At 37.4% G+C, this 26290-nt stretch overlaps 1 protein-coding gene, 1 long non-coding RNA gene and 1 pseudogene across 5 annotated transcripts in view; 1 reads left to right on the top strand and 2 right to left on the bottom strand.

Moving 5' to 3' along the window:
* Positions 1-26290, bottom strand: part of Asxl2 (ASXL transcriptional regulator 2) — an 88575-nt gene that overhangs the window by 58197 nt on the left and 4088 nt on the right. For 2 of the 4 annotated variants that reach the window (XR_015621853.1, NM_001446914.1), the window contains 3 exon segments: positions 15921-16003; positions 7286-7394; positions 2291-2438 (listed from right to left, as the gene is read on the bottom strand). Coding sequence is in view for 3 of the 4 variants with exons in the window: in NM_001446914.1 (NP_001433843.1) it covers positions 2291-2438; positions 7286-7394; positions 15921-16003 (340 nt within the window). In the remaining variant the exon portion in view is untranslated. 4 annotated transcript variants of the gene reach the window in all.
* LOC134479373 (small ribosomal subunit protein bS21m-like) lies at positions 8185-8584 on the top strand (annotated as a pseudogene).
* LOC148005123 (uncharacterized) lies at positions 10660-14346 on the bottom strand. The gene is made up of 2 exons (XR_015622879.1): positions 11566-14346; positions 10660-11352 (listed from the first exon to the last, which is right to left on the bottom strand). It is a non-coding gene; the product is annotated as an uncharacterized LOC148005123 (long non-coding RNA).

The following is a 26290-nucleotide window of genomic DNA, read 5'->3' as shown; positions in this document are numbered from 1 at the left end:
AATGCACCAAGGCCAATAATAAAAAGTTAACATCCCAACCTTAACAAAAATGGACCAAGGATTGGGGCATATTTCTGACCAAAGAACATATTCAGATGAAAAATCACTATGCAAAAATTCTTCTACATTACATGCAATCATGGAAATACAAATGACAGAACAGTGACATACTGACACGCATTTATCAGAATGGCCAAAATCCAGAAGCTGGTAGATAACACAAACTGCTGGTATGGATATAAAAGCCATAGCAACTGCCAGTCAGTGTTGGTGGAAATACAGAGCGGCAGTCCTTGCAGCACTGGGGCAGCTCTTACAAGATCTAACATTCCCTCACAATGTTGTCATACTTCTGTGGATGTACAGAGACATTTGCCCACAAAAAAACTTGCACACAAAGTTCATAGTAGTTTTCAGTCTTTTTTGCCAAAGTAATTACATCTTTTAGGCAGTGAATGGCTTTTTGCAAATTATGCCATACAGCTGTACCCACAGGCCATGAAAACACATGGTGTAAGCACCAATACACATGACTAAGTGAAATATGCTGATCCGGAGCAGAAGGCGGTAAAATCCCTACCACCAACTTGATCACATGAATGTGAAGCCCAGGACCCACATGCGTGTAGGAGACAATCAAGTCCTATAAGTTGTCCCCTGACATCTAAATGCCATGGCACTAGTGCACATGTAAATGCACATGCATGTGAGTGTACATACATACAAAAAATTTTAATGTAATTTTAAAAGCAATGTCCATTTGAAACGATTCCAAATTCATGACAGTCTTAGAAAAGCAAAGCTATGAAGACAGTAGAAAAGATCACAAGTTAGCCAGAAGAGTGTGTAGGAGATCAGAGAAGACACTTAGGGCAGTGAAAATATTGTGTATGACATACATCTGTATACATGTCTTTGTAAATCATGCAACTGTCCCAAGTCTTAGAAGGTACACTATCAAGAGTAAATTCCAATGTGAACAAAATCTGGGTGATTAAAAATGTGCTACTTTAGGTTACCAAGTAGAACTAACAAATATAAAAGGAGAGTAGGGACACAGGACTGCTAAAACACAACATTTACCAAAAAGTGGCTTCCAGTCTGCAATTTAAACACTCAAGAGGCAGAGACAGGATGATTATCTGAATGCCATCCTAGGCTATCCAGTTGTAAACCAGTGCTACATGGTAGGGCCCTATCCTAAAAAGCCAAGAACAAAAAGAATATGTAAACAAAAAAAGCACAAAGAAAACCCAAGTCTACACACATGTCAGAGTAGAAAGCAAATGGAAACACTGTATTTTCCACTCAACTGGAACCTAAGTACTCTCTAAAATGACACTGGGAGGGGTTGAGTGCCTGTTCATCATGTGCTCACATGAGCATGTACATGAAGAGGCCAAATTCACACTAAGGCTCTTCCTTGATTATTTTCATGTTTTCCCCTCTTGCATATGTATGTGTAGTGTATGTCACATGTGTGTAGAGGCTGATCTCTCACTGAACCAGGCGAGAGCTTGTCAAGCTTGAGCTAGTCCAGCTAACTAGTAATCTTGTCTTTGCTTAAGTGCTAGCTGAGACTACATGGCACGCCTGTCCAACTTTCACATTCTGGGGATTTGAACTATGATCCTTATGCTTAAATTTTATACAGTTCCCATCATAACCTACACCAGACCCCTTTCAATCAACTTCATGTTTTAGTTTTGCTTTTTGATAACTGAAGTAGTCTGGTCTCTCCTTTCTCCCTTTCTCCCTTCCTCCCTTTCTCCCTTCCTCCCTTTCTCCCTTTCTTCCTCCCTTCCTCCCTCCCTCCCCCCCTCTCTCTTACACACACACACACACACACACACACACACACACACACACACACACACACACACACACACTCTCCCCAGCCTCCTCTTTGATAAAGGGTCTCTCAATGATTCTGAAGAATGGCCCTGGGGCTAGGCTGCATGGCCAGCAAGCCCCAGGAAATGCATGGCTCCTTCCCCTTCACTATTGTTATATATGAGTGGGTGCTTGGGATCCAAACGTAAATCTTTAGGCTTACACAGCACATTAGCCACTGAGCAATCTCCCAGTCCCTAAAAGTAAAATATTTTTAAAAACTCCTCAGTCACGCAGTCAGAGGTTCATGAGGCTAGTAGCTGCTGCCCTGAAAGGTTAACTGCAAACATTTGGACTCCTGCAGAAAAACTACTGCAGAATACTAAACTCTCAGGGAAAGACGACACCGAGGTCTGAGAAGAGTGGTGAGACACTGCCTACAGCAGTCGGAGATTACCTTTCCTTTTCCACCTGCTCTTTCTCCCTTCTTTGTTGCTGCCACCATCACTGCTGCTGCTGTTCTCAGAGCTCTGAGAATCTGACTGACCATCACTGCTTTCTTCTGAACCTTCTGACAGCTCTTTCACTCCATCTGGCACATCTTTCTGAAAATGTAGGCATCCTGTTAGGACTGGTACCATTTTAGCAAATTGAAACTAAATTTCTAATATGTAATACAATAAATAATTAGCTGATTAATTTTTAGTATTATAAAATAGTAAAACCACAAATATTTGCTGAAGTCCTGATACTTCCCTTTTTGGAGGTCAAATAAGTAAATTTTCAATCTATATCCAAAGATGAAAATTACACACATTTATATGCAGGCACAACATGTGTTTAAATTACACCAGAACAGGTATATATAAATCCACATAAAAGATGAAACATTGAGGCTTAAAAAGCTAATAATAATTTTCTTAGACATAACTGTGTTATATGTAGGGTAGCACCCTATGTATTCTGAATTCAATTACAGAATTAAAGTCAGGAGAATAAGATTATCATATTATTTTCATCTAACTAGGTCCTCTATATTGGTTAATAAGTAGCAGTAAGAAGAGGAGTATTATTTGTTTTGTTGTTTTTAAGAATCATGTTAATCACTTTAGTGTTAACATTTAGTGAGAATGTTAGCCAGAAAGAATAACTGTATCTACTTAGTATGAGAAAAACATAACCAGGTAGCTGCATTTGAAAGGCTAGAGAAGTAAGGTTTTCTGGCTTTATCTCCTCCCAACTACACAGGTTTAGTCTAAGTTAATTTCTCATGCTTTAATTTTAGTTTCTAAGGTGAGGTAACAGTACCTACCTTAAAAGATCATATAGAAATTAAATGAGCTAATTATGTTTAGAATATTACCTTTATGAGAGCTCAATATTAGATACTATGTGTTCATATAGTATAGAAACCATATACAAATAAATGATTCGTGAATGTTATTTCTCTTAAGGGTTTTCTTTCCATCAGTACTTTATGGTCCCACATTTTTTTTTATACTCACATTTAAAAAAATGAGCTGACAGGCACAAAAAAATTAATCCTACATCTAACTGGCACCACGTAACATATTCCCAAGACCATTAAGTCCGATCAAATAATAACAGTTATTTTCCAATTAAATTTCTCTCTAATCCACTCTTATTGTTATACACTTTCTTAAAATACAGACCCCATATTTTTATATTCCTTCCTTCAAAATGCAGGACAGCTTTTATAGAGTTAGTTGCCAGCCAGACATCTTGACCTGTAGGTTCAACAAGTATCTGAAATACAAATATAATTATCTTCTTTTTGCAAAAAACGTGTGATCCCTCTGGGATCAATGGCTCATGCTCCAAACCTTAGGATCTTTTCTCACCCACTATTTTACACATCCCAAATGCAATGTGTTCTATTTCTTCAATGTCTTTGGGTCTCCCTCTTTTACCATTCTGAGTTCCTCCTTCAAACTATAATCATCTTTTCATGAAAATCTTCTTAGAACACTAGATTTGATCCAATGGTTCTCCCTGATGACCCCTGACATCTGCTTACTCAACACACCACCCAAACACACAAAGCTCAGTCAGGGTCAAACCTAACTGTTAGGTAGTATTTATCAATTATCTTGATTCCAGTGATTATCACTTAATCTATTTTTTTTCTACTTACAAATCTAGAATTTTTATCTGTCTCTTCATTTGAACTACTCATAGTAAATAGGAAGCAATAGGAAAACCTATTATTCCCTGAAGGCCTTCACTCCTCTTAAGTATATGTTAAAGTGCAGCTCAAATCTTACCAGTAAGTAACAGAAACTTTCTAAATCCCTTTATTCAAAACTAACCTTTTTTTGCTTCATTATGATGGTAAAGTTTCACAGTATATTATATAAATATAAATAATTTAATAATAAAAATGTGAGCATTGACGGTTCAAGAACTATAGTTTATCCATCTTTTATTTCTGGCATAGACTTGACAATGTGATATAACACATACATTATTTGAACTATAAGTTCTTTTTCTTTAAAGATTTTATTTTATGTGTTTTGCATGTATGCATGCATATGTATACATGTATGTGCAGTGTCTGTGGAGGCCAGAAGAGAACATCATGCTAGAAGCCAAACCCCATTCCTCTGAACTATCAACAAGTGCTCTTTGCTGCTGAGACATCTCTCAAGCCTTAAACTCTGAACTTTTGATACAGAGCACTAAGATTTTACACTTTTCTTATCAACTTTCAGATTAGGAAAACCTAATGGTTTACTGTTTGGTCTTTGACTCTAGTTCTTAAAACAGGCACCTAATGATTTAGCACCCCCTAAATGATAAGAGTTACAATATCTAATGTTGATAAGATGACTGACTCTGTGTGTTTCTAATGGCCTGCCACCTCAAAGTTGGGCTGACTACTTAGAGACAATTGTGTGATTTAAAAATTGGAACTTTTAGCCGAGATCTCACGGATGAAGGCTGAGTTGATAGCAATGAAAGGATGATGCTTCAATCACAAATCTTCCATTCAAGGCTAGCCCAGGGCTTTGGCTGAGCTTGCACATGGCTAAAATCACATTTGTGCTTGGAGCTGATATGCCAAGACAGTGACCATACTCAATGACCACCTCACTTTATGCATGTCTTTTATACGAATTACAATAAATGGAAAACTTAAAAGGTTTTCTCTGACATCTTTCTGTAAGCAGTCCTAGAAAGTTAATGAACGCCAAGAAGAAGGACATGAGACAATAATTATAGCTGGTCTATCAGAGGTTAGGTCACAACCAAAGACCTGTAACTGGCAGCTGAAGTGAAGGGGCCTGATACAACGGACAGACAGTGCAAAACCTGAGTTAAATTAAAGGGTGCCTAGCTGATTTCAGTCAGAGAATTGCTTGATGTATAGAGAAACCCTCCAAACACCTGATACCAGAGAACTGACCTAAGTGGTATTAACAATAGAAAATACATTTTGAGGTTTTCCCTCCATCTCTACAACACAGTAAGCACTTTAATGAATACAAAGAAAATAATGGAAGATCTAGAATAGGTAAAATAGCTAATCTAAAATAACTAGAAGAGTTAAAATAATCAAAAGTCCCACAATACACAAATGTTAAACACTGCAGAGTCAGAGGGAGTTAAGATTAAAAAGCAGAAAAGGATTTTGTATATTGCACAAATTGGTCCTAGAACTGAATATGGTCCTTTTGCCTTGGCCTCCTGAATATTACAATTGATAACCATACAACACCACCTTCAACTCCTAGATATGGGGTCTTGTTCCTCTTTTGTTTTGTATTGTTTAAGACAGGATCTTACTGTACATCACAAGCTTGCCTAGCTAGAACTCAGTGATACCTAGCTCTGCAGCCTGGGTGCTAGGATTAAAGGCATGCATGGGCACGCCAGAAGATGTCCATTTGTTTAGTTTTACATTATTTAGTATGTTAAGTATAGGCACCAATGTGGCATAGCACACATATGAAAGTTAAAAGGACAACTTAATTATGGAACTCTCCTTCATTTACATGTGCCCAGGGGACCAAAAATAGGTTGTCAGTACTTTTACATGCTGACCCATCTCAGCAGCCCAGATCAGATGCTTCTAATGTGAGTAGACTCTACACCACTGCTGAGCACTGTCACGTGCACCTAGGAGGTAAGAGGCGTCTATGGATTTGTCACTTTGGGTATTACTGTCTATCAAACATTCAGTCTGGCTTGCTGAAAAATTTCCCTTGTTATTATTTTAATTATTGGGTAACCACAAGCTTAAGCCTTACATCAAGTGAAAATGATTCTATACATTTGACAATAGCCATAATTCATGTATGGTGTCACATGGGCTGGGCCAAACAAAGTAAGTTAAATCTAAGTGAGGTGGGGGCCTCTTGCTTTAGTTACTGGACTCTTGTCTCTGTAGACTTACAGTTTGCAGAATGGAGACTCAGAATGAATTCATATACAATGAGAAGAAGCTGGCTGAGAATAAAGCTAAAAGAAAGAAAAGAGACCAAGACTAGATGACATCTTTCTGATCTAGCCTGGATTTCCCATGAATGTTTAGCTGTATGAGTTAAATTCTCTAGCCTTGGGGTTGGGGATTTAGCTCAGTGGTAGAGCGCTTGCCTAGGAAGCGCAAGGCCCTGGGTTCGGTCCCCAGCTCTGGGAAAAAAAAAAAAAAATTCTCTAGCCTTCTTACTAAGCTCATACAGATTTCTTTTCCTACTTGAAAGTGAAAGGATATTGATAAGAAAAGGTCACCATATCAGTGTATGAATTACATATTAGTCAAGTTGTTATAGAAGAAGAAATGTAGGAATTAAGTCTGACCAGAGTTCTATTCTTGTTATGATACAATATAGCCAACACTGACAAAGAAATCACATCTTTTGAACGTTAGTTTTCTCCCTTATAAAAACAGGAATAATAATCATAAGTTTTAGTGGGGAACATCATGAGTAAAGAAAAACATCTAAAATAATACCCAATTTGTAATGCAGATATTTTTAGCCTCTTTACACAAGAGAGCTCAGCAGTTAGGACCATGGACTGCTGCCCCTCCAGAGGGTCCAGGTCCAACCCATCACCCACACAGAAGCTAACTATCAACTGTAACTCGAGCTCCCGAGGACCAAACACCCGCTTCTGGCATCCATGAGCACTGCAAGTATGTGGTACACAAATACACATGCAGGCAAGACACCCATACACGTAAGATAAAATAAAGCTCAAATTATTTTAAATAAGAATATATTTTAAAAAAGTGCCTTTTTAGTATTCATGAGGCTCTGAGTTCAACTCACAGAAAATCTTCGCCCTCCCCAAAATTTACTTACTTACTTACTTTAGGGGTAAAATTTTATTTCTTCCTGGAAATAAGCTCCTCAAGAACAGAATTCTGTCTCTATGGCTCAATATTATATGTTGTCGCTTACTAGTGCTTGTCTCCCCAACAACTTACCTTCAAAGTATACACTCCCATTCTACCTGGGACTTTATAGAAGATGCCCTCTTCTCCTCGAGAGTTTGTGTGTAGCATTGCATTTAAGCATGCAAGAGGGGAAGTCCCACTAAAAGCAAAAAAGGTGAAGAATATAGTGATTAGTTTTCCTCTAAATATTTTTTGTAATTCTGACTTAATTTTTAATTGATCAATGATCCTTTATGTAACTTTACTAACTACTAACTGTAGCAATACAGAAACAGATTTCCACAAAGAAAATGAATAGACAATGCATCTTTAAATATATAAAGGGGGAAATTTTTAATTTAAACTTAAATAGAAGCAAAACAAAAAATTCACATAGCAATATGAAGCTTATTTTGCAAACCTACTCTATTTACACACGAAGCTTTACGAGAGGACATGAAAGTGGAAAGCATGCACACATGCATGAGAGAACATGCTTGCGCACACACATGCACACAGATTCAAATAAATATTTATAGTCTTGTATGCTGCTGCACTAAACTAAATCTGATCAGTAAAACTAAACTGCCATGGTTTCTTGTACTTAAATCTATCAAAGACCACATTAAACACTTTCAAAGGGATTTAATAAACTTCTTATATTGCATGTAGTAGCCCCCCCAATTTTAAAATTTGTTAAGTACATAATATCTAGATGTAAAAAAACTTTTCTGTCGGGCATGGTGGCACACAACTGTAATACAGAATGTAGGAGGAGACTGAGACAAAAAGACCACAAGTTCAATGCCACCCTCTATTATAAATCAAATTCTTAAGGGGTTTAAACTTTCATTTTTCAAGTGTCATCAGATCTTATTGCACTTCTTTTTAAAAGGCCAATAAAATTCACTAAAACACATCCATATCTTGATATGTCATTGTGTAAGGAAATGGGACTAGTATTTTACAATAAATCTAATGCTGGCTTCTTTTGTTAAGTACTATATATTAAGAAACTGGGGGAGCAACCTGGAGTTTACGTGCTGAGGTCCCACTCTATAGGTGCTGAAGAGTAAAGATTCAAATACAAGATCATAACTAAACATCTAAAGTTCACTGCCAAGACTGTCATGGAGGGGACCATGGAAGATACGTACAGGACTCTAATCAGAATCCTCACCACCTACGGGCTACTAAAATCATAAAGTGAGGATGCTACTATGAGAAGCCTTGCTGCTACTGCCAGTGAGAGCTAGGAAATATGACAGACGTTCTACAACATAGAAATGGCTGGAAAAGATTAGCTTCTAGATGCAAAAGAACCATATAGATCCATGGCTAGGCTGCTAAGGCTGGGGAATACAAGCTCACATTAGTTCTATGCTCAACACTTTTCTTTATCCACTACAATTTCTGTTACTTTTCTCTACAATAAACTCAAAGATATCTTAATAAGAAAAATCAGAAGAAGAAACAGGAAGGCTGGGTGTGGTGGCACATGCTTTTAATCCCAGTACTTGGGAGACAAGAGCGGGCAGATCTTTGAGTTCAAGGCCAGCCTCATCAATAGAGCCAGTTTCTGGATAGCTAAGGATACACAGAAGAAGCCTGTCTCAAAAAACAAAAAGTAAGGAGGTGGGGTAAGGGAGGGAGAGAAGAGAGAGAGAAACTAAATGAAACAAGAAAGATCTATGCAATTTTAAGCATAAAGTCACATGCATTAAAGAGTACCCCTGGGCATGGTGACTCACATATAAAACGAAGCCTTCCTAATGCTGCCACCTTTTAATACCCTTATGTTGTTGTAGTGAACCCCAACCAAAAAAAAAATTATTTTGTTGCTACTTTTACTACTGTTATGAATCTTAATATAAACATCTGTGTTTACCTATGGTTTTAGGACACCCCCTGCCAAAGGATCTGAACCCACAGTTTGAGAAGTGCTGCCCTAGAGGTTGAGGCAGGAAGACACCCATGTTCTGTCAGCCTGGGCTTCAAAGTAAAGACCCTGCTTCCCCCCCCAAAAAGTAACAGAGCAAGCTATAACATATCTAATTGTAGTGGCTAGAAAGATGGCTTGGTGGTTTATAACACCTGTTACTTTTGCAGAGGACCCAAGTGCAATTCCCAGAACCCACATGGAAGCTTACAAACATCTGTAACTCCAGTCTGAGTTACAATGTTCCCTTCTAACCTCTGAAGACATCAGGCATGTAATGTGGTGTGCATGGATGCACACACACACACACACACACACACACACACACACACACAAACAAACACACACACTACATGTATGTCTATATGAAAATGTCAGATCTTGGAGTTATAGACACTTGTGAGCTGCCATGTGCGTGCTGGGAATTGAACCCCAGACCTCTAGAAGAGCAGTCAGTACCCTTGACTGCTGAGCCATCTCTCTAGGCCTAGGACAAAACAACTTAACTGCACATTCTCAACTCATCTTCCTTTCAGTTCTCTGCTGGTGACACTCAAACCAACAGAGGTCATAACAACAAGGACAGATCTGGAAGAACTGACATTAAGAAAGGCAGATCACTGGAGCTCACAAGTCATCCATTCTAGCTAAACAATAAAGTTAAAAGGAGGCTGGGAGTGGGAGGGATGGGCAAGAAAATTCTTCATGTCCACCTCCAAACCATACCCACACATGTCTTGCAACCACATAAGCATGCACATATAACACACTCAAAAATAAAAATCCACACATAATAAATTAAACAAAGGAGTCTGTGAAATATCTTGGATATCTCTCATGGACAAGTACCCATTCTTTTTCTGAACTGTGATAATGTTACCACAGTAAAACCCAGAGAGAAGGCCACAAGAATGCTATGATTAAAGGCATGTGCAATGAAGCCCAGCTAAAATTATTTAATAAAAAAAAAATACACACAAGGGAAAACAACAAAAACAACAACAAACACTTCCTTGCCCAAGATTTGAAGGAATGCTCGCCTACCACTCCTTGTAAAGGCCATGTCAAATCCTTACCCCATTAACTGCCTACCTTTTACACAAAAGACAGACAACAAATGTGAGTTTAAGTTCTATCACTAACTATACAATTTTTTCCTGTTTCATTGTCTTTATGAGACAAAATACATATGAAATACCTAACTCCCATTTTAACCAAGAAAATTCTTGATGTCCACCTCCAAACTATGCCCACACATTTCAAATACTGGTTCATTATAATACCTATGTTTTGAATCTTATGATAAACAGGTAATAAAAAGTAGCTTTGAAACAGAATGCTTCTGCTTCTCCATTTCTGTGATAAGAGTACTGCCTACCTATCAATTTATTATCTTATTACAGATAATTAGGATACTAAGAGTTCTTTTTTTTCTTTCTCTCTTTTTTTTCTTTCTTTCTTTCTTTTTTTTTTTTTTTGGAGACAGTTTTTCTGTATAAGCTGTCCTGGAACTCATTCTATAATCCAAGCTGGTCTTGAACTCAGAGATCTAGCTACTTCTGCCTCCCCCTACTGAGTGGTGGGATGCACCCCCACTGCCCAAATTAGCATGCTTAAAGTTCTTAACAGTTAGACCAAGTTCCAATCACAGTGTTTGCCTCTAAAATAAGAGGTACATAAAGTTACATACATGTAAGACCTTTCTTAAGGTAAAATAAGTGCCAACATGAGTGAACACAGAGATTGAAATCTTTGTGAAAAAATGAATCATGGGTATAATTATACAAGAACTGAACTGGAGACAATTAAAAAATTATGTAAAATTTTATATCATTGCCCTATTAGGTGGTTATTGCTCATTTAGCAATGTTAATTTTGTATCTTAATAGCTAGTGCTGTTATAACTGCTTTCTGTTTCTTTAAAAAAAATTACTTTTAGAAACTGAACTGGGTCCTCTTCACTACTGAGATCTGTCTCCAGCCAAGCTTCATTTTCTGTTTTTGTATCAGAGCTATAATGCCAGATGATGTGGATGTGGATGCTGAACTTCTGAGTTTTTAAATAGTTGTCTGAGTCATTTAACCAATTCCTAGTATTTTCTATTAGGAATTCTTTCTCAGAGTAGTAACTTAAAGAATTATGATAAAGGTTGGAGAGATGGCTCAGCAGTTAAGAGCACTGACTGCTCTTCTAGAGGTCCTGAGGTCAATTCCCAGCAGACACATGGTGACTCACAACCATCTATAATGGGATCCAATGCCCTCTTCTGGTGTGTGTCTGAAGACAGCGACATATACAAAATAAATCTTAAAAAAAAAAAATGAATAGCACTATCCATTATTTAAAAAAAAAGTTATGGGGCTGGAGAGATGGCTCAGCGGTTAAGAGCACCGATTGCTCTTCCAGAGGTCCTGAGTTCAATTCCCAGCAACCACATGGTGGCTCACAACCATCTGTAAAGAGATCCGATGCCCTCTTCTGGTGTGTCTGAGGACAGCTACAGTGTACTTATATATAATAAATGAATAAATCTTAAAAAAAAGAAAGAAAGAAAGAAAACATTTTAAAAAAAAGTTATGTTAAGTCTTAGATTATATTAACTGGCTTTGACTTTAAGCCTCAAAAACAAATGCTGAAATAGGAGGAAGTTATTAGATGGTATCATGCATATGGAGTAAAACCACAGAAAACTGGGCGTGGTGGCACACATCACATTCAATCTTAGAGATTGTGGAGACAGCATTTTGGAGACAGATCTTAGAAAGAACCTGCTTAGAATGAAACAATCAAAAGCAGACCAGAACAAAAGAAGTAGTCCACCCTAAGTCACTTTGTCCTCAAAGACCTGAGACCACCACCTCCACCTATAAAGTATCCAACAAACCAAAATCAAAGATCCTGCCATCAGAGCACCACACCACAGGCAAGCACACTTAGCACATACACACTCATTCATGACCTAACTAAGTACTAAAGTTAGAAGAGATTAATCTCTATCTATAAGCAAATATAACATATACATGACACAAAAATATGTATTTCCCTGCTCTCTCAAGCCTCACATAAAAGTCATGTAACTAAAATAAAAACAAAAGCCATACTATAAAAAGGGAATTGCTGCAGCCTCAGGTTATCTGAAGTGGCATGCAAACACACAGTCATTTCAGTAAAGGATTGAGACTATGATTTTAATCTGTTCTGCCTAGTTTCAGGTAAGTATCACGGGATTAAACAATTGACCAATATTTTCTCTATGTAAGTCAAGCAAATATATTTTCAATCTCACAGGCAACGTGCACATCTCTATCTTGTGTTTTCATCAACATGCTGAATTATACTTCAGAGCTATAAAGCAAATGAAAAATTTGATAAACCTTAATGCCAACAATTTCTAAAATTATGGCTATGTAATGATTACAAACCATAAAAATAAACAATAAAAAAGCATACTCAGTAACTAATATTTATGTACTATCAATATTACTTCATTTCTAAGATAAAGTAAAAATTATACACATAAAGGCACACTCAATAAAACTTGTAAAAGAGTGCTTTACAATTGCTTAATACTCCTTTAAAATAAAGTAATACTTCTTACCTTCTGGAGTTGGAATGCACCCCAAGAAAATAAGAGGAGGGAAAAAAAAAGTTTTAATTTTTCTTTACAAGTAATAATAAGTAAGCTCCCCCAAATAATTTATACCATGATCTTCCAGCAATACTAACAATCCTCAAATTAGAAACAATCACCACTTTACTATGTAAAACATTAATTTTTTTTAAAATTAATCTAAAACATTATTGTCTAAAATCGCACATTTAAATTTAGCTATATAGCCTAAGCTACTATAGAAAAACAAGTGAAATACTTGAATTTTATGAAAAATTCTAACTATCAGAGCAGCTTAGAATTAGTGAGAATTTTGTTAACAATATTCTTTTTCTCATGCATTTTTATTACAAGGAGTCATCATAAAGCCATCAACAATGGCCTTGTGGGTTATTTGCTTTTCTTTGATCTATAATGAATTTAATGCAAATTTAAACAACAGATTAAATTATATTATTGCTGCTGCTGGGTATAGAGGCACATACTTGTAGTCTCAGATTTATGAATTCTAGGCCAACATAGGCTATGTGGTAAATCCTGGCTAAAGAAAACAAAACAAAACAGCAAGCTGGAAAGGTGGTATATACCTGAATCTCATTAGTTACTTACAAGGTTCAACCTCCAAGCCACCCTGAGTATTATGAGATCCTACCTACCCCTCACCCCTCCCCCAAAAAAAGAGAAAACAAAAAGAAAACAAAACCTTTTTCTATCAATACCTAAGGGTTTTGTTTCTGTTTAACTTCTTCTTCTTCTTGACAATTCTACAGAGTTTGCAGGCTATAACCAGTATATAAGGAGAGAGAGGATTAACCACAAAGGCAAGCTAATCCTAGAAACACATGTTATTAACTTAATAAAAAATGTGCATGTGGGGGTTGGGGATTTAGCTCAGTGGTAGAGCGCTTGCCTAGCAAGCGCAAGGTCCTGGGTTCGGTCCCCAGCTCCGAAAAAAAGAAAAGAAAAAAAAAAAAATGTGCATGTGTCTTTTGGGAGTTGGTTCTCCCTTTTCCACTCCTCCCACCAGAGGTCAAACTTAGGTGTGTATCAAACAAATGCTTTTATCTGGGAGTCATCTTGCAGACACAAAATGTTCTTCATTCTTAAATTAGGCTTTTTCTAATGAAATCACTTTGGGGAAATTTAGCTTGGTAAATAGCCAAAAAAGATCTACTTTCCAGAGATAACGATTTCTCCCATAAAGCAATGACAACGAACTCTATTCCGTTTGTTATGAAGGCACCAAAAATGCTGTATTTTGATTTTGATTTGGTGCTCTAAAACAGGGCATGGTAGTTCAAACAAGAATGGTCCCCATAACCTCAAATACATTTGACTGCTTGGTGTCGTGTGTCATCGTCATTCTCCCCCTACCCTCTTTTGGAAAGGATTGGGAGGTGTGGCCTTCTTGGAGGCATACCTCTGGGAGTGGGATAAAGTTTCAAAAGCTGTCAAATTCCCAGTTACCTCACTCTCTGTGTCTCAAGCCTGTGAACCAAGACTCAAGCTCTCAACTGCTGCTCTAGCATCCTCTATAACTGTAAATCCAATTTAAAATCTTCTTTTATAAGATCCCTTGGTCATCATGTTTTATCCCAGTAACAGAAAAAGTAACTAATACACAAAGCGTTGCTGGATAGCCCTGTCAGCCTAGTATTCAATATATAACCAAGGTTGGCTTTGAATTTACGGCACTTGTCTCAGCTTCTAGAACACTGAGCTTACAAATGTGCCCCACCATACCTAACTTTTCTTGTTTCTATTTTTTGGTTCAAATTTCTTATCTTTACAAAATAACTCCAGTATAGATAGTCAAATTTCTTTCTTTTTTTTTTATTTATTTATTTATTCTTTTTTTGTTATCTACTTTCTGTAGCTGTCTTCAGACACACCAGAAGAGGGCATCAGATCCCATTACAGATGGTTGTGAGCCACCATGTGGTTGCTGGGAATTGAACTCAGGACCTCTGGAAGCGCAGTCAGTGCTCTCAACTGCTGAGCCATCTCTCCAGCCCAATTTATTTCAATATACAGAATGAATGACATAATTTAAAACTTCTTGAGAACAAAAGTTCTAATTATGCAATGATTATATACTAACATAACGAGACACTTAGAAATTGATAATCTTGCTCTTGCTCTGCCCTCTTGCTCCTGTTCCCTCTCTCTCCAAATGCTCACAGCCAGCTTCTTCTCTCTCTCTCTCCCTCTCCCTCACTCTCTCTGTCTCTCTGCCTTTCTTTGTCTCTACTCCTTCAACTCCCCTCTCCATGCCCTGAATAAACTATACTGAATACTAAAAAAAAAAAAAAGAAAAGAAATTGATAATCTTTGATCATATTAACACATCTACTACATTTGAAGATTAAACATGTATTTATTTATGTATTCATTTTTAAATGTGCATATGTGCGTGTGTGTGTGTATCTGTGCATGTGTGTGCCACAAAATGCATGTGGGGACCAAAGGACAACTTCCAAAAGTTATCTCTCTATTTCCACTGTGAGTTCTGGAGATTGAACTTAGATCATTAGCCTAGCAAGAGCTTTAACTCCTTGAAACTCCTCAGCAGCTCTCTTTTACTTATTTAGTTTTGAAGAGAGGATCTTGCTATGTTGCCCAAGTTGGTCTAGAACTCACAGATTCAAGTGATCTTCCAAGACTTAGTCTCTCTAAAGCATCTCGGACTATAGACAAAGTGTCACGATGCCCAACAAAGACTATGACACATATAATAAACTTTTTCCATTTCATTCTTGTTAACAAATCTTATTTCTTCTTCCGCTGCTTACCTCTAGTACTTGACATATAGTAATTTTTATCCAATAATTATCAAGCTCAGTATATCAAAAATACAAACGAATAGGTGAAGGCTTAAAGATGACTCCAGACCTTCCTAAGAATTAACATGCATAGCACAGATAGACACTTTACCTTCTCATGAAGAGTTTGCTTTTTTTTTTATTTTATATATACTATGACTTAAAAACAACAAAGACTGACAGATGAATAAACCTGAAGTTCAGAAAGTATATTATACTAATCAATATGCAAGACAAAGAATACTAGTATATACTAAATATTATTAAATACACTAACCAAATATAATCATTATAGTAATAGTTTAATAACTTGCCTGATTTCTTTCAGTCCTTCTCTCTGGATAACTTGTAGAATTTCTTTATGACTCATGGGTGTATTGGGGTATTTTTCTAAGACCTGAAAAACAAGAAAATAACAATAAATTAATTTTTATTTTACGTTCTCATTCTTATAGTTGTCTATTATTATGACTATGTCAATAATTAGATCTAAAGCATAAATATCTAGAGATTTCATCCAGACTTTTTTCTCAACCACACACAAATTCTAAAACAGAAACAGATCAAAAAGGCTAAAATTAACATTTGAATTACTCAATGAATATGAAATTGCTTAATTTTAGTCTCCACTTCCAAGTCACGTCCCTACCTGTGAGCTATCACTGTACACATCTTAAGATTATCTATTTTAACAAGGTGTGATGGCCCATAACTTTAATTCCAGCACTGGGAAACAGAGACAAGTGTATCCCTGAATTTAAGCCAGCCTGGTCTAGAGTAAGTTCCAGCGCAGCCAAGGATACACAGAGAAACCCCGTTGTTAAAAAAATAAATAAATAAAAATCTATGTTTACATTTCTATCAGTAACTAATACCGCATGGACATACAGTAGTATTCTAAATCAAATAAATGAACATATAACTATATTAAATTTGCATCTGTGGAACATATATCTCCCTGCTTTCTGACTGCAAATGTAATATGGCCTCATACACCCCTGCGCCATGTGTTCCCCACCATGCATAATGAACTATCGCCTCAAACTGTAGTTAAATTAAACCCATGATTCCTTTAAAAAAAAAAAGAAAGAAAGAAAAAGAAATCAGTATCAGTGTTTCGGATGTAATAAAGACAGTAAGCATAGTTTGTTCCCCACTAAATGTAACTAAAAGTCTGGACAGAATGGATAAAATAATTATCTGAGGACTTCAAAAATGGTAGCAGATAAAAGGAAACCACAATTAGAAAACAAACAAACAAACAAACAAACAAACAAACAAACAAAAACATGGTTTAGTCAGATGTGGATTTCCTGGTTTTGTTTTCTCTATAACCTCCTGGCCTGGACTCAACTGCAACCCAAAACCCAAGAGCACACAGATACAAATGTCATCATGTTTAACTGAAGCACAATGTCACAGAGAAAGGGAATTCTCCCAAGTTGTTTTTAGACTTTGGGGTATGTCACTGTCCTTCTCTCTCTCTCTCTACACCTGCCCAGGCAACATAGTGGTAGCTATAAACCAGTATCACACTTTAAAACTAGCCCCTAGCTGAAAAAAAATGCAAAATAGAAGATGAGGAGAGCTGAAAAAATTCTAAAAAATTAAGGCGTTTTGAATTTTAGTACATAGATTTAAGACATAAAGCTAATGCCAGGCACATTCCTTTAATCCCAGCACTGGAGGTAGAGGTGGGCAGATCTTTGTTTTTGTTAGTTCAAGACCTTGTTGCCAAAACAAACAAAATTTCTCCATAGAATTTGAACAAGCATTTGATAGGTTCTTTTAGTTTGGTTTGAGGACAGATTCTCCAGCCCAGGCCCATAGCTCCCTACACAGCCAAGAATGCCCTTGAACTTCTGATCCTCCAGTTTCCACCTCCCCAGTTCAGGACTTCAGACACACTCCATCTACCCAGTTTGAACTGGGGATAGATTCCAGGACTTCTTATATGCAATGAAGCACTCTACTAAATGAAACCTTTCTCTGGACCCTCATGGCTGTGTGATCCTAACAGCAACAAAATGTCAAATACATAATCTGAAATCACTCTACAGAGTTCACAAAAGACAAACTACAAACAACAGACCCAAAATGGCAACTCTTAGGCTTATAAGACTTGTACAAACAGCTATGCTTCAAGAAGCCATGTTTTAACTACAGCACTCAGATGGTGAAAAAGGATTGCCCCCCATGACCAAAAGTTTGTGTCACATACTATTTCTGATGTCAGCTTCATCAAAAACTTTCCCAATATTAGATGAAGTAAAGAAAATAGCATGTTTTTCTCTGACTATTTTTAGCCCTTTGTTTTTTCTGCAATTTTCACCCCAAATAACTAATGATATGTTAATTTGTACTAATAAAAAGCACAGGAATAGAAAACAGAAATAAAAAATAATATATATAAAACCGCTCCTCTGTGAAACTACACTATACTGCAAGAAAAAACAAGAGTCCAATATCATGCATAAAACACTCGTGTTTTCATGTAAGCTGGACTTAGAATAGTATGTGACTGTGTAATTCCAGCACTATAGAGAGTGAGGCAGGAGGACCCAGGGTTATAAACCAGCTTATATTACATACATAGATTCTGTCTCCCCGTCAAAGTAGTTTGTGCCTATAATTACAGCACCTAAGAGAGACAGGAAGATCTCAACAAAGTCTAGGCCAGTTTGGGCTACAGAACATGTATCCTTCTATAACAGCCTGGGCAACAGAACAAAACCAGAACCTGGGAAAGCAGAGTCAGGTAGCACGCCTTCAATCCCAGTACCCAAGGAGGCACAGGCAGGCAGATCTCTGAGTTCAAGGCTAGCAGGTCTACAGGGCTCCAGGCCAGCCAGGGTACACAGAGAAACCCTGTTAAACAGAAGAAAGAAGGCAGGAGGAGGAAGAAGGAAGGTGGGCAGAAATTTAGAAGAAGAAAGGGTGGGATGAAAAAAGAAAGAAAATAAAAATTAAAGTAAAAACAAGAAAAGCAGGGCCTAGGACTGTAAGACAGATCAGCAGTAAGGCCGCCACCAAGCCTGACATCCTGAGTCCAATCAAGGAAGAGAAGGCCTCTTGCAATGTTTTTACAGCTGTGTGCACATGCACTCACAAATAAACAAAAAGGACAATTTATCCTTTTGATAACTTAATTTTTGTTTATAATTGTCTTAGTCCCCCTAAGAATGAGCGCACGCGGAAACACACACACACACACACACACACACACACACACGTCAAAATATTTCTGAGCAAAAGCACTATACTAACCTCATCATTATTTTTACTATTACTACCACTACTATTTAGATAAAGGAAGTGTAGAATTACTAAGGGAAAGTGAGGAAAACTTGTGAAAGTGGGAAGGATTCCAAGGGAGACATACCTATTACATTCTTTTACCACAAATTTAATGTAGACTAGCAGTTTTCCAAAACAGTTACCTTACTCTAAAACCACAGGAGGGCAGTGTTTGTCTCACAAAAAAATTCTACTGAAACTGTCCAAACTACAAAACAATTTTTAAGAGATATTCTTAAGACAATATAGTTAAACATGGGAAAAAGTTAAATAACAAAAGTATAAAGAAGTCAAGGGTAGTGGACAAGGTTCTTAAAGTACTGAATAATACTACCCCTCAGCCAGAAGTAGCAGGTAGGATTCTATTTCTAGAACCCAAAAGGCAGACAATGGATCTCTGTGAGTTATAGGCCAATCTGGCCTACACAACAAGTTCCAAGTAGACCGGGGCTACACAATAAAATGCTGTCACAAACGAAACAAAGCAAAACAAAAAGTATATTTAAGTTTTCAGTGATCTAGGACCTGGAGAGATGGCTCAGAGGTTAATGCACTGACTGTTCTTCTAGAGGTCCTGAGTTCAATTCCCAGCAACCACATATAATGAGATTTGGCACCCTCATTTGGCCTGCAGGCATACATGCAGGCAGAATACTGTATATATAATACATAAATCTTTTAAAAAATTATCAGTGATGGATAAAGAGTTTGAATTTTGCATAGTGTAGACTATTTAATAATTTTACATTTAAAATGTTAACACATGCCTTAAATCTCAGTACCTCAGAGGCAAGTCTTTGAGTTCAAGACCAGCCTGGTCTATAAAGCAAGTTCCAAGACAGTCAGTTCTGCTGCACAAAGGAATCCTTTCTTGAAAACCAAAGTATTTACCACCCCAAAAGCCTTATAGGATAACTAATACTTCTGTTAATCATTGAGATGGCTCACACATACAGAATGAGAATGAAGAAAAGCTATAGCTATCAAATTTGAGTCTTATGTAGTGGAACATACCTTTAATCCCAACACCTGGGTGACAGAGGCAATCAGATCTGAGTTCAAGACCAACCTGGTCTACAGAGAAGAGTTCCAGGATAGTCAGCACTATGCAGAGAAACCCTATCTTGACCAGCCATAGGGGTTGGGGGTTGGGGGTCATTTGAAAAGATAGCTCAGCAGTAAAAGCAAAGGATGCTCTTCCAGGGAGTTCAATTCCCAGCGCTGGTATGAAGATTCAGTTCACAACCATCTATAGCTCCAGTTTAAAGGGACCCAACACCTTTTCTGGCCTCCATAGGACCAAGTGTACAGGCAAAACACCAAAACACATAACATTTTTAAAAAGCCAAATTTGGGGGTTGGGGATTTAGCTCAGTGGTAGAGAGAGTGCTTGCCTAGCAAGCGCGAGGCCCTGGGTTCGGTCCTCAGCTCCGAAGAAAAGGAAAAAAAAAAAAAAAGCCAAATTTATTTTGAAGTTGTAGTGGTCAACAATGTCTAAACTACAAAATTAATCAAAACATTTTTTTAAGCAACAAAATTGTTTTAACTATCTGTGGGAGCTCAGACTCCATTTAATCAAGAGGAAGGTCATCAGATTCAACAGGTTTAGTAGTGAATTGGAATCCAGAGGCAACAACTAATACTTTAGTCTTCCAACAACAGAAGTAAAGCAGGAATGGGAGTCAATGAACTGTCAATAACAGAAATAAATTTCTAACCAAAATAGAAGATCCAAATTTTGATCCCAACATGAGAAGAAAGGACAGCTTTAACAACTGCTTCATCATCCAAATCTCTACTACCTGGTATTTGAAACTGAGGAACAAAATGAAGCTGCTGCTTCCCCCCACTTATCAAACTCACTATATACAAACATATGAGAGCTGAGAAACTGAACTATATACACAGTAAAACCATCCTATTGGAAAGAAAAAACGGAGGAAGGAAAAGAAAACAAACAGAAATAAATGGAGGCACTCCAAAAAGAAAACAAATACTAAGGGGAAGAAAATATAACTTGGAATCTGCTTTTATATGAACTAGCTTCTAAATTTCACTATGATGACATTCTAAAATCAATTCTCTTCACTCAAGCCATAACCTTCCTAGGTCTAGTGAACTGTGCTAGATTTCACCCCCCAAAAGTTAAAGTTAAGCACTTATTTCTATTTTATTTCTCCAAGGTCAGTGACTATGTTACATAGTAACGAAGTCACAAACAAGACAAAGGTAAGTTATACCACCTTTAAAAAAAATCAAGTTGTACTATCAATAACACTTGGCACTGAGTGGGAAGATTAAAAGGTTTTCTTCTGGGGAGGGGGAGGGGTTAGGGGGATGTTGGCCCAGAAACCGGGAAAGGGAATAACATTCGAAATGTAAATAAGAAATACTCAAGTTAATAAATAAAAAAAATTTTAAAAAAAAGGTTTTCTTCTTGTTTGCCCTTTCTGTATCTCCTATTATGTACAAGTTTTATTTTAACCTAGGACTTTCTGCTTTATGCAATCAGATATTCCCTTTGGTGGATTCCTTACGTTTACTTTCCAAAGAGATATATGAAGTAAACTATTTGTAAATATGACATAAAGTGATAAAGCTCATATTATGTGAAGTGACAATCATAAACACAGTCTAAAGAAAAACCAGGGAGAAAACTGGAAAACACTATTACATGCAAAGTTGTCTAAGATAAATCAATGAGAAAATACTAAAAGAAAGCATGGGAAAAAAAAAGAATGAACTCAGAATTGCATACTGAAGCAGAAGGGTCTTTCTTTAGTTCCAGGCCAATCTGTGCTATATGATTCAAAAAACAAGCAAAACATGCACCCCTAACATCTGGAAGAGAACTAATAAAAAGAAGAAATGTTGATAAATCAAGCACAATTAGAAATACAAAAACAATTAAAATTTTATAAGAAAAACTTCAGATGGAAATATAACAGTCAGAAGTACATAGAGAAACCCTGCCTCAAAAAACCAGTTGTGGGGAGGGGTGAAGAAAGGGGCCAGAACAGAGCAAGCTTGTATCTATTAAGCTTCTTCTTTGTCCTACCTCCAAGAACTAGCCACTGGCAGGTATATGGAAACTGCAATTTGAAGAAAAATGGTTCTGTACAAACTATGTAGTGTATGTGATATACTTTCCTTCTAGATGCTGGGAATTAAGTTTCCTATCCTGTTCTCAATAAAAACTCCTTTTTGGTTTTTTTTGGGGTTTTTTGGTTTGGTTTGGTTTGATTTGGTTTGGTTTTTCAAGACAGGGTGTCTCTTTGAAGAAGCCCTGGCTGTCCTAAACTCACTTTGTACACCAGGCTAGCCTCTCGAACTCAAAGATCGGTCTGCCTCTGCTGAGATTGAACACATGTACCACCATGCCAGGTTCCAACTCCTCGTCATAGCATTCCTAGAGGAACTAAGCATAGTGTGATCTTACTCAGAAAACTCTTGAAACCATCCTCCAAATTTCACCTCAAGCTTATCTTCCATTTGTTCATTTCAATTTAAATTTTCTGTGTATATATACATGTTCATGTATGTATGCCTGTGGGTAGAGGTCAGAGGTCAACTTCAAGTACATTTACCTTAGCAGCCCTGCACCTTCCTTTTTAAAACATTCTCTCTCTTGGGCCTGGTGCTAAACAATAGGTTGGACTGGCTGGCTTTTGGCCATCGAATTCCAGGGATCTGCCAGTCTTTCTTCCCCAGCCCTAAGATTACAAGCATACACTATCCTATGGCTTTTTATGTGGGTGCTGAGGATCCAAACTCAGGTACTTATGCTTAAGTAGGTAGTAAGCAACTGACCAACTAAACCATCTTTCCAGCATTGTTTTGTTTTGCTTTGTTTTTGTCTCATGTAGCCTAAAGAGCCTTTCAATTTGAAATCGTGCCTCCATATGCCCCAAGTACTAAGGTTATAGGTCCATGCACCATGTCCTGCTTCTACCATACCCAATTTTGAACTGAATTCTTTGCCATAATAAATGACAACTATTAGTATGAGTAAAAGCTGAGCTCTATGTGTCTTACAGAACCAAACCTGGAGGTGGTTATCAGGGCGCTCTCCCACAAAAAGAAACTGAAGAGTTTGTTGCTAAGAGACAATGCTCTAAAAGAATAGCTGAAAAGTTTTTAAGGCAGAAAAGAAGTACTTTCAGAAAGAATCTGAACAAAAAATAATGAAAGAACAAGTCAGGCACATTGACCTCCAGCATTTAAGAGGCAGAATGATCAGGTCATCCTTGACTGCATAGGAATTCTACACTATTGTGGTTGGGAGCACTGACTGCTCTTCCAGAGGTTTTGAGTTCAAATCCCAGCAACCACATGGTGGCTCACAACCATCTGCAATGAGATCAGATGCCCTCTTCTGGTGTGTCTGAAGACAGCTACAGCATACTTATATATACTTAACACATAATAAATAAATAAATCTTAAAAAAAAAAGAAACCCTGTCTCAAAAAAATATAATATAAAAATGACATAAAGATTAAGGAGTTGGGAGGTTGGAGAGATGGCTCAGTGGTTAAAAGCACTGCTCTTCCAAGGGACCTGGGTTCAATTCCCAGCACCCACATAGAAGCTCACAACTGTCTGTAATTCCACTTTCACGGTTTCTGACACTCTCACAGAAACACACATAAAATAAAAACAAATAAAAAAAAAAAAGAGTGGGGTGCCAAAGAGATGACTCAGGCTAAGATCAGTGGCTGCTCTTCCAGAAGACTCTAGTTCAATTCCCAGCACCCACATGGCAATTTACAATTGTAACTCCAATTTCAGAGGATTCAATGCCCTCTTCTGACCTCCAAGGGCACCCACCAGATATGCACATAGCTTACAAAGATACATACAGGCAAAACATCCAAACATGTAAATTAAAATAATAAATTTGAAAAATAATAAGAGCAAATATATGGTAAGCATAGTAAGTAGGCTATTCTCATGAACATTATTTTTTTCCATGATAAAATACAAAAATCTTCATAGGCTTTCCAATTTGTAGAAAAAAAATATATATATATACACACATACACACAACACACAAGTGATAGTAAAGGGAACTATATAGTGGTAAGTAAAATAGTGACTCTAAACATATTCACGAGAAGAGAAGTAGGTATATACTGTGTTCTCTACAGCAATGGTAGTGTGAGGACAACAACCAATCAAACAACTGAAAAATAAGGTGCAGTGGCTCACACCAATGATCATCGCTGAGGTAACTAGCCAGGAAGATCCACAGGAATTTGAGGTCAGCTTCAACTAGCGTTAGAGGCTCTATCTCGGAGAACCAAGTGGAAAATGACTAAGACCCCATGCCCCTTCCCAGGAACCTGGCAGTTAATGATTGCTAGGAAGTAGGGAGAGGCCTTTCGTCAGTGGCTACACTGGGAAGGTGACTGATGATCACAAGCCTATAAATAATCCCTCATCCATGCATCTGTTATCAACCAGAATGAAAACTCCTTGGGCCACCAAATTGTTGATAAAGTAGAAGAGGAACTAGCTGGGAAGAGGAAGGTGTCAGCAGATCAACAAGGAAGGATAACAGAGGATAAAATGATAGAAATTCATCATGCACAAGTATGAAAATGTAATGAAACCCATTATTAGGTATACTTAATATACATTAATAGAAAACACTAAAGGTAAGTGAGCCAGGCATGGTGGCAAGCACTCAAGGCCAACCTGAACTACTTCACAGGTTCAAGCTGGTGAGGGCTATATTGCAAGCCTGATTTTAAGAAGTAAGTCCTAGGCAGGTGTTGGTGGCTCACACATTTAACCCCAGCACCCAGGAAGCAGAAGCAGATGGAAGTGAGGACACCAGCCTGGCCTACAGAGCAAGTTCCAGGACAGCTACTGAGAAATTCTGTCTCAAAAAGTAAAACAAAACAAACAACAAAATAAATAAGGCCTTGGAGAAAGAGCACATGCACCTTGTTCCTGTTTCTTTGTGCTTGTGCACTGGCTTCTAGCACTTGTATTCTCTCCCCAACCCTGCCACCATGAGGGTTTTGTCTCAACAAATAGGAAGGGGGCAGCTATTTAGTTGTTGGCATGAAAAGACACTCGTAATATAAAAAAGCAAATCACAGAGCTTTACAAAACGCACACCGCCGCCACCTGTTTGGGATTTAGCATCACAGGTAACTTAGGTACAATTTTTTAAAAATCATTCTATTTTATATGATTAGGTGTTTTGCCTGCATGTATATGTGTCTATGTACCTCCTGCATGCCCAGTGCCCAAGGCTCAGCAGAGGACATTGGATCTCCTAGAACTAGAGTTATAGATGGTTGTGAGCCACCATGTGGTTGCTGGGAACTGAACCTGGGTCCCCTACAAGAAAAACAAGTGCTCTTAACCACTAAGCATCTCTCCAACTCCAAACTGAACATTTTTAGTATTTTAGTATGCACATTTTCAGTAGTCTAAAGTCATCTGGAATTATATACCTCTGTCTTCGTTTTGTAAATAGTGAAAATATATAAATTTTATAAAATTGGTTTGTTTTTTATTTCTGAGGAAGTTTCATGTAGCCTAGGCTGGCCTCAAATTCTATGTATCCAAAGCTAGCCTCAAATTTCTGACCCTGCTAGATTTATATAAATATGAGTAACCATGATTACATGATTTAAAGCATGTAATACAATTTAAGTCATATTGAAAAGGTTTTAAATTTAGTATATTCAGTAACATGGGACAAAACTAAAAACATAATGAATCATATTGCACCAAAAGTAAGAAATATATATAATACCAAAAACTTTAGAGTGCTTAATTCTAATGTGGAAAGAATATAAAAGTATAGGGGTAGTCAAAACTTCTGTAAAATAACAAAGGCAGGTTTTTGTACTGGTCAATTTCTATAGTCATATTTCCACTTCCTAACACATCTTTTCCTTTTTTTTAAAGATTTGTCTATTTTATTTTTATGAGTACACTGTAGCTGTCTTCATGCACACCAGAAGAGGTCATTGGATCCCATTACAGATGGTTGTGAGTCACCATGTGGTCACTGGGAATTGAACTCAGGACCTCTGTAAGAGCACAGTGTTCTTAACCATCAAGGCAACTCTCCAGCCCTCTTTTTATTTTCTTTAGGGGAGGAATAAACAGGGTCCCACTATGTAACCCAGGCTGGCCTCAAATGTTGAGACCCTTCTCCTTGAGCTTCCCAAGTGGATTTTAGGTATGTGCTACAAAGCCCTAGCTCTATACAATATTTGTATTAACAAAGCCAGGTGTGGAGATTGCACACCTGTCGATCTCAGAACTTGGGAAGTCTCCACTTCCCAAGGAGAATCTGTCACCTTTGGCCACTGGGAATTTGAGGTCAATTTGAGCTACACATATTCATGTTAAATCAAACAA

The sequence above is a fragment of the Rattus norvegicus genome, chromosome 6 (genome assembly GCF_021556685.1).
Source record: "Rattus norvegicus strain SHRSP/BbbUtx chromosome 6, alternate assembly SHRSP_T2T, whole genome shotgun sequence".
NCBI classification, from domain to species: domain Eukaryota; kingdom Metazoa; phylum Chordata; class Mammalia; order Rodentia; family Muridae; genus Rattus; species Rattus norvegicus.
Note: the sequence above shows the minus strand (reverse complement) of the source record. Positions and strands in the feature narration are given on the sequence as shown.